Source organism: Rhipicephalus sanguineus, chromosome 2, assembly GCF_013339695.2.
Source record: "Rhipicephalus sanguineus isolate Rsan-2018 chromosome 2, BIME_Rsan_1.4, whole genome shotgun sequence".
NCBI lineage: Eukaryota > Metazoa > Arthropoda > Arachnida > Ixodida > Ixodidae > Rhipicephalus > Rhipicephalus sanguineus.
In genome coordinates this window covers 17,782,057-17,796,360 of record NC_051177.1, presented here as the reverse complement: position 1 = coordinate 17,796,360, position 14,304 = coordinate 17,782,057, and the positions used below count along the sequence as shown (strand labels likewise).

General features: G+C 47.5%; 1 protein-coding gene across 1 annotated transcript in view; it reads right to left on the bottom strand.

The window, feature by feature from the left end:
* LOC119382467 (cytochrome P450 2C20-like) overlaps positions 1–14,167 on the bottom strand; it is a 28,530-nt gene extending 14,363 nt beyond the window's left edge. Inside the window, 4 exon segments of the mRNA XM_037650174.2 lie at positions 86–210; positions 1,104–1,327; positions 9,901–10,607; positions 14,128–14,167. Of these exon segments, the coding sequence (XP_037506102.2) occupies positions 86–210; positions 1,104–1,327; positions 9,901–10,607; positions 14,128–14,167 (1,096 nt within the window).
* Between the last annotated feature and the right edge of the window lie 137 nt (positions 14,168–14,304).

The window sequence follows — 14,304 nt, the reverse complement described above, 5'->3', positions numbered from 1 at the left end:
TCAGGTTCCATTAATACAGCAAAAAATATGCGTGATTCCGCAATATTGTTAAGTGAAGAGTTTCGATGAGCGTTTGTGGGCCCACCTCGAAATCCCGCTTCGTCGACGGTGAGATTCCCGGTTCGGTACAACATTTCCTTCATGGACAGCACTTCTCTTATGGATTCGAAATCGTTGAGGACGACAACGTTGCTGAAGCCAATTTTTATCCTAGAAGACATAATAGTTCCGATTAACGCCCAACCACGTTAGTGAACATGTCAACAAGGAATAATCACACAGTACGCTGTGACCGGGAATCGAACGTGGGTTCTATCCCCGGCCACAGCGGCCGCATTTCGATGGGGGGTTAAATGCAGAAACACCTATGGGTTCAGATTTAGGAGCACGCTAAAGAACCCCGGGCGGTCGAAGTTAATCCGAAGCGCTCCACTACGGCATGTCTCATATAATCATATCGCGGTTTCGGCGCTTAAATCCTCGCAAATTATTATTATTTTCGTTAGACTGAGATCATCATTGCAAGATAAACGAATGCAAGGATAAAGTGAAATATGAAACATTATAATTGGTTCGCTACGTAATCTGCGTAAATACACTGCGAAATACAGAACTTCGCTAACTTTTCATATGGCAGAAAAATGATTAAAAGCTGCACAACAGCCCAGAACAACTGTCGGACCATTTTAACGGTTGCAAACAATTTAAAGACGCGTCGAGCTAATATGTAAGATGATTGTTACGATGCTATAAAAATAAATTGAAGAGAAATTGTCTAAATTAGTAGAATCAAATCAAATTTCAAATCAAATTTTATTTCAACATACATACAAGTGATGTTGAGGACCATGAACTAAAAGCCAGCAAGGCTTGACGTGGTCCATGGCCCCATTTTTCGGGCAGCGACAAAACAACAAATGAGAAAAACACACTATAAAACAAAAGTTCACATTCAGAGCTAAAATAATCCATGATTACGCATACTTAAAAATACAAACTGGCCATCGATACAATACGAACGAAAAGCTCGAGAGCAAGCAGGAAAGAAAAGAAATTAACAAACAAGAAGAATGTTGCACTACAAACACAAACTTTAGGCTTACCGAAAGACAGGACCGTATTTTTCAATCCATTTCTTGAGATTGTTAAAGCCAAATATGTTCGTGCGCAGTGGTATGTTACCAATAAGTGGAAACCCGAGTGGTCCTGGTGGGAGTTTGGTACCTTTAGGCGCACCGTCACTTCCCAGCCAGAGAGCACTTGAAATCAATAATAGAAAAGACACGAAGATCACCAGAGCGAGTGCAGTGGCCCCTCCTGGAAGGCCCTGGAAAAGAAAGAACGAATAAGGCTTACCCGTTTGCTCCACTTTCCTCACCATAGTTAAGCGAGGAATTAGAATAACGAGAAATAAAAAAATATAGATTTCAGCAGATAGAAATGAAGTTACTAATAAGTAGCAGTGCCTTAATATATACTGGTGAGCTACCTGGTGAGTGACGACAGTGCAGCGCACAAAAGACACATTCGCACTACGGGGCCTCGAGAGAGCCGCTCCCGGAGCAAACGGAGACTAGTACGCCCCGCAGTAAACGAACACATAGACATTTATGTGCACCTTTTACACAACAGCGAGCCCGCCAGCCGAATCTTAGAAATAACTAAAGTAATACCGACCAATAACACGCTAGAGCGTCAGTATAAGACAAACACAAACATAACAGACACAATGTATCACGAGCGCGGCGTCGCCGACGTTCGATCCACCACGGTACTCGGCGGGACCGATCTGCGGAATCGTCCCCACGGACCTCCCGCGAGGGACGATTTGGGGCTTGCCGCGTCGACGAGCGCAGCAAGCCCCAAAAGAGGAAGAGCTCCGCTCCTCATGACCCCGCATAGCCTTGCTCGCGGGAGCACAACGCCAACTGTTGCTCGGCGGCGACTATATATATACGCTAACTACGCCGCCGACTACGCTAACAACGACGCGCGGGCGCCATGAGGCGAAACGTTACAGGGGGTGCGAGCACCCCCACAACACACACATTAAGAAGACGCAAACGCAAGCGCTGGACTGCCACAAACGGCAGTCCAAGACTTGCGTTTGTGTCTTCTTTATGTGTGTGGGTGAATGTGTCTTTTCTGCGCGGCTTCATCAATAATACCACTGGATCGCCATGATGTTAGCTGACTGGGCTGAAGAAAACTTTATTTATGTCCTGAAATATATATATTATAAATGACGCACATTTTGTTGGTATTCACGCCTGCTCACAGCGTGATATGGCCGGTGATTTCCACAACACTCTATTAGCGGCGAGACATGCCAAAAATTACTAATACAGGTTAAACTACAAACCAATTGGAAAATTTTTTGGAGACATTCGACAAGTGTACTTGAGTGGTTTTCGCAAATTAGAAAGAATCTGGTGTGAAATACCAGTTCATTTGCTGTAGAAGAAGGCTAGTTTCAACGCACCTGTGCTCTGAATGAGCCCGCGCGGGATGTATTATGCGCACGTATAGTTAGTTGTAAAGCTTAAGAACGTATGCCTGCTGGTAACTCTCTTTATATGCATCGCGATTACTGCGGTTTAATATGTTCGTAGTCGTCGTCAACTTCAATGCAGCCATTACGGCATGTGTCTTAAGCATACGCTAGATATATTCTTATTAGTAAGAAGCTATGCAATAGGGACAAGCACAAACCTTATACGAGATATTGATCAATGCCGAGTTAAAAACTCGGCCGAAGTAAAGATGAACGCTCGCAGAAATCAAGTATAAGTCATGTGTTGCTCCTCCGCCTCTCCCAATTCATAAGTCCTTAATACAAAAAATTCGTTCTCTGATGACATTCCTTAATATGTCGTCATTTATTAACTCAAACCCCCAATTCCAATGTAAGATTGAGCAAAGAGGAATGTGTTGTGCGATCTTATTTCCGAATATCATAAGTACGTGCTAACTACATATCTTATACAGCTTATTTTGTAGCTGTAAGGGGCTGAACACTAAATGTAAAGCGCTGAAAGCAGCAGAAAGCGCTGAAAGTTTCGGTGGCAATAGTACTTGGTGCTACACCTAACTGTAAGCCTACGGATTCACTTGTTCTTGCCGTTGCCAATCTAGACACCTTGACCTTCGCTCAGGTTTCGCGTAGCCCGATCCTCGTGATTTCACGAGATTGTCTGAGCATCGTGAAGCATGCGCGCCGTGGCTATCACCGCGCACGTACAGTAGCCCTGCAGTTTGATCTGTCGAAAAACGAAAAATATTTACCTGAACGTTGGAGATGACCTGATGAAGGACATCCATTAGAGGCAGTTGATGCTCGTGGTAGCTCGAGAGTTTGTCAAAACGTTGAAGGATATGTACTCGAAAATAGAGGCGCGACCAAAAGGGTCACAAACCGAAGAAGGCTTGCTCAGACAGCTCACCCCCTCAACGTTAGCTGCAGGGTAAGGCTGTCATCGCTCGATGAACCCTGCTTTTATCATGCAGTCGCTGGGTCAAGACCACGTGCAAAGAGAGTTTGTAACAATGAGCACTTTGCCGCGAAAGCACTTCTACTGAGGCATGTTCGGGCTTGCGCACCACCAAGAGTTTGTACCGGAAACCGTTGTGCTGGCAGGTTGCCCACACGGCTCCTGCGCAGAAATCGCCCTTTCTGCCACCATCGGATTGCTGTCCTGGCCTCCTTATCAGAGCAGTTGCCACGCACGTCCTGTTGAAAACATATCGTTACATTTCATCATTGGCTGTGCTTTATCCTGGATATCTTCATACAAGTGCCCAAACGCTGTTGAGGCCTTTTGAGAGTAATCTGTGTAATCGGAAGCGACAGTATAAAAAAAAACGCGCATTGTGTCTGGCAGCCGGCACTCAGAATACGCTTTTTTTGTGACAAAAACTAGCCTGTTTATCATGGGATGGTTTCATTCGTACGGCCTGCTGAAATGCAGCTTAAGTATTTCATCAGGAAATTATAAGTGGTTTATATGCTGCGAAACTAGAGCTTGACTACGTGTAAACTGCTAGTGGCACATCGCTGACCAATTTACACCACCAATTTTTTTTTAAACTATACATAAGTTAACCCACCCAATGCATTGAAAGTCAATAAACGTACAATAATGGGGCCGCTGAGGGCAGAAATTGAGCAGGCAGTCCCTTATTTTCACCTAGTGCTAATATCATTGAACAAAATATAGTAGCCATAGCCTACATTCATATAGTATGCAAACTTTTGATCGGTATTAACATATCAGATTATTTAGTTAAGACCTAGGTGGATGTACTACTGTGAAATTTCTGTTTAAATTAAGCAATTAGCACGAGAAACAAATAAAAGTAGAGGCGGACAAGCTACGAGTTCAACCTTACAGTTCGATAGCCGAAGTTGTCTCACTTCATGTTTTTGAGCCGTCGCAGAGGCACTAAGAACGACGGTAACACAGTAAATACTACTTGTTCATATTCTCACCTGTCTGTTCGGTTGTACATGGCCATACTGAAGTCATGCATTATATAGGGTCCTTTAGAGCTGTCCTATTGAGGTGAAGCTTGTATCTCCTCACCCACAGCTGGCAAGCGCGCATCAAAGAATTAAGAAATAAAACACAAGAATTTTTCTTTCCGGGGCTGGGGTTTGAACCCGAGTCCCTGCGGTCCGAAAGCGAGTGCCTTTTCACACGTCTAACGCAGAAAAAGTCGGGACGACAATTGCTGAACCGGCTTCACCTGAGAGACTACTTTCACACTCAGGAGTGCGTCCGAGTGCCCGAGCTCCGGAGTTGCGCCGTTAGAGTGTGACTTTGTTAAAGTTCGCCCCCTCCCCACAAAGATTGATAGGGAAGACCATAGTGGCAAGTGTTGATAGTGGTCGTCGCCAGGCGAGGGCAGACGCCTTGCAGCATGGCAACAAACACTGAGTCTTCTGCGTGCATGTGGACTTTCCAGGCCGCGGGGAGTGGTATACGGCAGCGGTCACCCAAGAGGAAAAACAAGTAGACGGGCTCACTTTGAAATACCCGGGCTCAACACAAGCGGAAGAAGAAGCTGTTGTCCTAGCTGCCTCTGATCCATGATCTCAATATATCATAACAGACTCGCGTGGGGCTTGTCGAAATTATGAGGCTGGTTGTGTCCCCCGCTAGCGGAAAGAATATTGCAGAACTATAGCAACCGAAGAATCAATCCTACCCCCCGCTGCTTAGTGTGGACTCCAGGCCACTCGGGGGGAGAAAGCCGCGTGCACGGCGGCCTGAGCACTCATTCACGAGGCGTCCCAGTTAGATACTGGGTACCTGAAACCCGAAGGCGGCCATCTTCGTAATTCAAAAATATCACGACCTATTACAGGGATAGGCATCATCAGTATCCACGTCCTGAGAAGGGGCCGGGCAAGGACAATGAACGCATCTTGTTCCGACTTTTCACTAGCACTTTGTGCCCGGTAGCGTCGAAACATTTTGATTCTTCCTTCACTGGCAAGTGCCAATAATGTGGGGAGGTGGCTGACACTTCCCCAGTATTACTCATGTATGTTTAAGTATGATCTTACATGCCCATTTGTACTGTAAACGTCGTATGCTGCCAATGTAAGGGTCTTCAGGGACCAAGTCAAGCTGCCTAGAGCAGCTTTGAGCCCTGAAGACTATCCAGATTTTTCTGGTGAAATAAACTTTGACTTTGACCTAACACACAGTTTGGGCTTGCCAGCTCTCAACTCAGCTCTTCCCCCCAACCCTAACGTAACCCGTGAGGAGTGGGAGCCGGCCCTGTCGGTTGCTCGGACCTTCAGGCCCAAAGGACCTTGGTCCGGAGCGCTAAGCTAGCGTCTGATACCAATGGCGTCCCGGAATAGGGACTCCACTAATTGCAGAGCCCCTTAAAGGGCCCCGAACCACTCACAGAAACTCACGTGCTCCTCTCCGTACCTTTCCGCTATACGCAACGGCCGTCGTGACGTCACCTGTCTGATAAGGTGACGTCGCGAGCAACAGACGCAGTCAGTGGGCGAACAAGAACCTGTTTTCTGCTAGCAGGTCCGCACGCTCCTTGCGTTTTCACCTCGGACGGTGCAGAAGGGCAATCGGAGAGGTGGACCTGTATGGACAGACGCGACAACGAACGCAGCGTATAGCGAAGGAAAGAGCGAAACGAGCAAACCCGTGTCATAGAGTAACATAGTAAACATAGAGTGGTCAATGGCCGCCTTCCGCGGCCCAGGCACGTAGGGTTCATGCCGTCTGTTAGGTGGCGCAATCGCAAAAACTCAACTAAAGCAATCGGTCACGATGCTGCCATTAAATAAGTTATGCATTAAAAGTAATATTTTAAAATGCTTAGTCAGTGGAATAGTTCTTCGTAATTTGAAACGGCGGTTGCCATGGCTACGGCGCATCCGCACGCATAATTGTTAGGCCTGACCATACCTGGATCACCTGCATCACCGCGACGCCATCTTGACACTCTCTGGCTTCAGTCATAGAGTTTCCTAAAGTTACCTAGAGGGGACTCTGGCGCTGCGATCGTTCAGCCACCATGGGAATGATGGGTAGTACACGGATTTGCCTAATCTTCGTACTTGCGGGCTTCCAACGCACTTGTGGCTTTGTTTATTGCGGTGTTTTGGTTATCTTTCCGATAAAAGAATGGATCGTTGTGAACTTCGTGACCAGATTTGAATTGGTAAGCCTAGAAAGGTTAAAGTGGTGAAGTGGAACTGCTGACTTTTGCTGAACTTCGTTTTACGACAAAGCGGATGCAGGCGACGCGGCGCCAAACGGAGCCGTAAGAACGAAGTTTAGACAAATCCGTGTACTACCCATCATTCCCATGCTGGCTGAAGCGCCATGCGTTCCAGCTCCCATAGGCACTAGCGCCAGAGTTCCTCTAAGTATTGTAGGGAACTCTATGGCTTCAGCGGTACCCACGTTTACGCTTTAACAAGAAAAGCTAAGCAAATCCAGTTAATTTATGTTGCAATAAGCTTTTACAAAATGTCCCTACGCCACAGATACGTAATGAAAAGCATATTTTCAAACGCTATACTATGTGGTTCAGGCCGTTGAGTACAAGCGTTTCAGCGTGCATGACAACATCCCTGTTACACATCGAGCAATCCAAACAATCGACAACTTTCAAACCAAGGAATCAAGTTTTATTGTGCAAGAACTCATAAAGCCTGCCGAAAACTAGTTTTCCGGAAAGAAATACTCGTTAAAACCGCAACCTGCTAACGATAGATAATCATGCTACAATAACTTGAACGCGTTTCCACTGAAGCCATGCCAAATGACTATCCCTAACATGGTATTGTACTAGTAATTAACCAGCGCTTTTTCGTACAGGAGATCAGCTCACCTTAAAATCATCAATGCTGCCCGACCTTCTCTCATGAGTCTTCTGCGCACACTGGCTACGCATAATTACTCAGGCGTTTGTGTAAACAAGGAAGGGAATATCAATATCATTCCACTTAATGAAAACAATGTCACCCTTGGTTAGCGCTTGCGTTCTCCATTGTGAAATCCACCGGGATTCGACATCACATTCTATCTCTCTATAACAAACAATATAATCGTTTGTGAAGTTGGTAAAGTGTACTTTCATTTAAGTTGAACATGACTCACGCTTTCGGAACTGCAACTCATTGAAAGTTATTAGTTCACGGCGGAATTACACTTACAGCTGCTAAAACTACATGAGGAACATGACATACAACGTAATGTAGGTGAAGGCGCCACTACAAAGTACAAATAAAGTTCCGTGCAGTGGTCTCAGGCGAGGGAATAAGAGGAATGCACACAAATGCTATCAGAGAGATTATTACATTCTCAACAGTTTGTTAATCACGGTGAATACTAGCTTCGTGCGCCTAGAATAATCCCAAGGAAAATCGAATAATCCTACCATCATCTTCACGCGAATAACTTAACACACCATGGTGTTCACAAAGCTTACAAGCAGGATTAAAGCTAGTGGAACGTCATAATAAACAACCCTGAATCAGACCACCGTTCACAACAATTCCATTATAGCAATTACCCTGACGCGACTATTTGTTTAGACCGTCAGGAAAGGGAACACGAAGCTGGGAAAACTAACAAAAACTGAATGAATGCCAGACTAATCAAGAATGAAAGTCGCCACCAGAATAAACGAGCAGTTTTGAGATATTGTACTAATAAGATAGAGCTAGCAATGCCATAACACACCACACCCTTCCCCCCCCCCCCCCTTCCCCAACTTAGACAAAGCTAAATGGCATCCTTCACATCTTCCTCAATCTTGCGTAGACGTAAGTAACGTTGGCATTGGTGGCACGGTTGTTCCTCGACGCCATCTCCCCCCCCCCCCCCTCCGCCTCCGTGAAGTTGTACACAGGAGTGCAAAGCTTCCTCACGGCTTCCGGACAGCAAATATTAGACAGCCACAGCACCAGGTCTAATCTTTTCCAAGACATGCATTATATGGCGCTGGGGAGAACGAGGCATCCGTAAACAGAAAATTTCGATCACTAAAATAGACCGGACCTTTTTTACGTCACTGCGCCTTTCACAAGAACACCCCGCGCCAACCCCTCCCTTAAAGAATGAGAAAATTACGGTTCTAGTACGGGAGTGGTGAAATACGACTTGCCCCGAACATTTTCCCACCATGACGCCCGCAAAAGCAGAAGCAAGAAGAAACACGCACCGTGATCAACAAGTCGATCGAATTTTGCAAACCCTCGCCCTTTGCTTTTTTTCACCAAAACGCAAGTCTGGATCAGCCCCTGTGGGCACGTTCAAGTTTAAGTACTTACAAGTTGGCTTGCGCGCTTGAATGATCAACGGCACAGCACACGCATTCAAATCACAGAAGGCAACTAATATCCCGCGTCCGCCTTCCTTGATTCATTCGACCTAAAGCCGATATAAATTCAAAGCAGGGCCCATAATTCCCTATAAAATAACCACGGCAGGTATGTACCTCCATGTGCGGCCAAAACAAGCATACGAAGGCAGGAATAGAACGGTCAACATGAACGATGCTGCAGCTGCGCCACGATAACGCGCATACAGTCGCAAATACACCTTGCAAACAAGAAGAGCGGACGCGGGCACTGCAACAATTCACAGTGCATTCCACACGGTTCTCTAACAGAAGCAGCATAGCGAAACTGGCGGTACACGGTTCAGAAGTATCCACCGTGTTAGTCGTTTTCTTTTCGCTGGCCCACGACTACACGAGACACAAAAGAAAATGCCACGCACCACACTTACTAACCGCTCACACACTAGCTCCACCGTACCGTCTCCTTCGCTCGGCTCTGCAGTTTAGTCGCGCGCGCCCCCTCATAGCATCACCCCGTGCTTCGCACTTCCTCATACTCCCCTTCGGGGAAATGCGGGTTTTTTTCGGGGGGGGGGGGGGGGCACTTGCTGAAAACCTTGACTTTTTGAGAAAAACACTGTTTGAGAAATTTTTATTATTATTTTTTGGACAAAACACATAATTCACCAAAATTTCGGGGGGGGGGGGGGTGTCCTGGCTACGGGCCTGCAACTAACACAATGGAGCCAGGCTTGCCGTTTGCCGTCGCTCGGTCGAGCAGCTCCCAACGGTCACGACGTATGTTGTCATTGGCCGCAGAAGCGTGCAACTTCGTGGCGTGATACGTAACAGCCAATAGAGTGACACCGTGACCTCCTTCTCTTATTTCCTTTTCTGTGCTGTGTAGTCAAACAAAGAGGGTGAGTGGGGAGAGGCGCGGAGCTCGTAGGCCTTCTAAACCCTCTAAACATTTGAAAGCAGCGACAGTGGCGATACTCTCCTCTCCTCTTCTCACCCGGGGAACCGAGCGTGCAGTCAGTGTTTATTCCCTCTCTCCTCGATTCTCCTTGCGCAGCGGCTGGGCGCGCTGCGCAGGGCAGGCTCTTTGGCTTTGGAGCTGCGCAGGGCAGGCTCTTTCTCTATGGCTTTGGAGCGATTCTCTTTGGCTTTGGAGCTGCGCAGGGCAGGCTCTTTCTCTTTGGCTTTGGAGCGATTCTCTTTGGCTTTGGAGCTGCGCAGGGCAGGCTCTTTCTCTTTGGCTTTGGAGCGATTCTCTTTGGCTTTGGAGCTGCGCAGGGCAGGCTCTTTCTCTATGGCTTTGGAGCGATTCTCTTTGGCTCTGGAGCTGCGCAGGGCTGGCTCTTTCTCTATGGCTTTGGAGCGATTCTCTTTGGCTCTGGAGCTGCGCAGGGCTGGCTCTTTCTCTTTGGCTTTGGTCCTTTGGAGCGATTCTCCTGGCTTTGGAGCTGCGCAGGGCAAGCTCTTTCTCTTTGGCTTTGTAGCGATTCTCTTTGGCTTTGGAGCTGCGCAGGGCAGGCTCTTTCTCTTTGGCTTTAGAGAGATTCTCTTTGGCTTTGGAGCGGCGCAGGGCAGGCTCTTTCTCTTTGGCTTTTGAGTGATTCTCTTTGGCTTTGGAGCTGCGCAGGGCAGGCTCTTTCTCTTTGGCTTTGGAGTGATTCGTGAAACGACGGAGGCCCAAATCACAGTTGGGATCCTCGGGGAGCAATGCCGAAATTCTCGCTTGTAGCGTGAGTTCTCCCCTGTCGTGTGAATGCTGGCTGCGGAGAGATCCGAATCACGTCACATGTCACGTGACTGATTCGTCCGCGATCACGTCCGTGGTGGGAATACAGCATAACACGCATAATCGTTCAAATCGCACCGCTCAAACGCACAACCGCTCAAATCACTCGCACTGCGCTGTCTCTTCTCGTTGCTCGCGCTTCTCCGTCTGTCTCGTCCTTCCCGCGCTTTTTTCTCTCGTTTTCACGGCCACAGGTCCGAGCACACAAACGCGCGCGTTGACACAAACACGCATACACACACCCACATACACACGCACACAAATGGTTCCACGAAGTTGGAGGGTCTGGGCAGCCGGCAAGGACCCAATTCCACGCATTCGAGGAAACTTGGTGTCGAACGCCGAGCCGGGCACAAAGGCGCAAAGTGTCGTGTTTCACCTCCTGTGCCAGCGGCACTGGTGTTGTCTCGAGCAATTCAAAGCCGTGCTCATCCCCTTGCATTCGAAACAGTAGAGCGCAGTAAAGTGGGGCTGTCTCCTTTATTCTGCCCCCGGCACCCCGCGACGAAGGGAGGCTCGCCGATCTCAGCAGCCCATAAACAAGCAGGAGGCCCCTTCAAGCGGCTAACGAACACTCGCATGACAGAACACACAAAAAAGGAATAAAACGAAACTCAAAGATGTGGAGCAGTTGCGTACACAAGTAACGAGCCGTTGATCACGAGGATTTTCAGTTTTTTTTTTAACAAGAACTCGCTAACATTCCTCTGCCACGATCTCTCTTCACTAACTGCGGTGCTAAACGTCAGTTCAGGCCTATGGGTCTTGGCAGTAAAAAACACCCTTAGGCTATTACCTCTGCTGTTATGTCCCTCGCAAGCGTACTGAGATTAAACGCTTACAAAACTCGACGAACTTGGTTTTAACTCGCAATTCGCTTTTATTCACGGGGACGAAATTCTTGTTTTTCGTTGCTTTTTCGCTGCTTTTTTGTTGTAAACTCCCACGAGTAAGACGGCGAAACCGAAAAATTCGGACTTGCACCGTAATAGTTTGCTAAATGGCGTGGTGGCATTCTTTAAAAGCAATAACCTTATGCTTGTCCAAGCCGACAAAGAGGGCGAGTTCGCCGTTTCACCCGTGGGAATTTACAACGAAAAAGCGTTGGCAAGCGTTACCCGCTACACATCTGTAAGGCATTACGTGCACTTTGTTGCACGCATGACGATGAACAATCATGGCTGAGCACTCTGTATAGGGTGCGAAGCTTTAAACCACACACTCGTTGCGCAATTCGCATCGAGTGACCGCCTGGTGGTTATTTTACCCTTCTGCCACGCTCTATTACACAAGTTAACGCGATTCCTTGCACGACATGACGCCTGTATAGGGTCTTCTTGCAAAGGAGTTTCAAGCGCCAGCGTGGCTCTGTGGTAGAATGCTCTACTGCCACGCTGAGGGCCCGGGTTCAAATCCCATCCGAGCCTTGATATTTTTTTTTTTCTAATTTCATGTTTTCTCATTTTGCGCGATAGCGGCACGGTGGTGGATAGCGGTTACGGACACCGCGGCGGCGGCGGACAACTACGGCACCAAAAAAACGGATGCTGTTGTGACCTCATAACAGCTTTCGCTGTAAAAATCGTGAAATGCTATACGAGGAGGAATGGCTAGCTCGGAGCAGCCTTCGCATGAGCCAGCGGCGGCGGAAGCTGGTGACGTCAGGTTCATATCGTTAAGCTGACGCGAAAACCGAGCACTCTGCACTCCCATGCGCGCGCCCCGCGTCCCTCTTGTATGGAATTTGGCGGAGTGTCGCGGTTTTCGTTAGTTCTTATTCATAATTTTTTTCGGCGTTGCACATCAAAAAACGGACGCGCCATTAAATTTTCATCCTTCCAGAAACTTTTGCCGCAAACGGCATTAAAATCGGATAATTTGTAGCAAAACTCCAGTCCAATGAAATAGGCCAGTTCTATAAGAATCACCCTGTATAATAGTGGAGATGATGATGTGGCCATAAGCGGGGATTGCCTGGCAAACCTGGTCGGTAATTGCTCCGCCTGAGCGACTCTTTCCATGCATGTAATATGTCTCACCATGTGTCACTTAAGCCAATCTCTCGCAGAAGAGTTGAAAGGATTCCAGACACCTTCTTGAGAACCATCCGCGCACCTTTCGGACACGCAGAGGAACCTCCTTTTCTTTTACTGTTATCTACGAGCCTCCCCCTTTAAGGGCAATATCACTTGCAAGACCATGTGTAGTGGTCTATAGCGCCAACTTCATTGCACTCAGTACATAATGAGGAAGGAGGACCGCTTACCTTGAACGACCACGCTGTAGTGCAAGCTGATCCTGTTCTTACTCTATAGGGCAGTATACTGTAATAGCAATGTAAGCTGTGTAAATACTTCAACTGCCTCTCAACTGTTCCATATCAAACAAATATTCAGGGCGGAGCTACATTGAGTGGTTAATCGAGTATTTGTGTCACACCGTTATCACGACGAAGAAATACATGAAGTGACAGGAACTTTCTTTGAATCCTGAGGAACTGAGATCCAGGGAATACGGAGGCACGCCCCCCCCCCCTCCCCCACTAACAGATCAATTTTTTGATGGATGTTTGACTTGTCTTATGTGGCAGAAAAAGAGCGACCTGACCATGCCCTGTATAAGCATCTGTGCTAATGAAGAAGGCGCTGCCGCTGGTTCCTCCCTGCTTACCGTTCGATCATAGCAAATTGCAAAACTAGCGCATATTTTATTTTCACGTGCATACGATGGCGTGCGTTCTATGTAAGTCAATGGTGCTCATGCTGTAATTTTTCGATGATTTGTGTATTGTGTTTCTTCGTTGGCTCCAAAACGATGGAGCCGGAGCCCCATCATTTCCGGAAGGCAAAATGGGGTTGACACACGCCCACCACCCCCCCCCCCCCTTTCCAGAAGCGTTCTGCACCTCACTTGATTTTGCCATGCCTCCGGGGTCGGCCCACCTTTAAACAATCGGCGATGTCATGTGATGACGCCACAAATTCTGGCGACTAGTGACGCCATGATGACGTCATATGGTGACGTCATCACATAATGGCCTTTTTGCGTCACTCGTGTTGACGCCGACGGTCACTTTTCGCGTTCAATAATGCATCTATGGTTTTCGCCTTAAAGAAGAAAAAAATGTTGCTTGTTATAAGCCCGTTATGCGGCCGTTTGAAAGAATGAGTCATAGTCAATGGTGGGCCACACCATTGTCATGGCCGCATCCAGCATTTGAATCCAGCAGCCGTACCAAGAAGTGGCGCAGGTCCACTTCTTTCGCATAATATAGACTAGAATGCCAGCTACACGTATTTGTTGTCTCACCCATTCTGCTGCCATCAGCCTATCATTTTTTGTTCCATCCCACGCTGTGTTGTCCTTTAACGTTTTCCTTCTTTGTCATCCTGCAAGTTTCATTCCATATGTTAGCACGGATAATATGCGATGATTGCATACCTTTTCCCTAAGGGACAGCGGCAGATTGCCTGTCATGATTTGGGAATGCCTACCGTATGCCGTCCAACGGGCCAGGGCCGTCGCCGAAGACATCGGAACATTTTCCTCGAGCGGTGGATCCCTGACAGCCTATAGTCCCGGGAACAGTAACAATCGTAGGGCAAATAAAGTTCATTCAACTAACTCAACTCAAATACCGTATATATGCGCTACAGCCCATCCTTATTCTT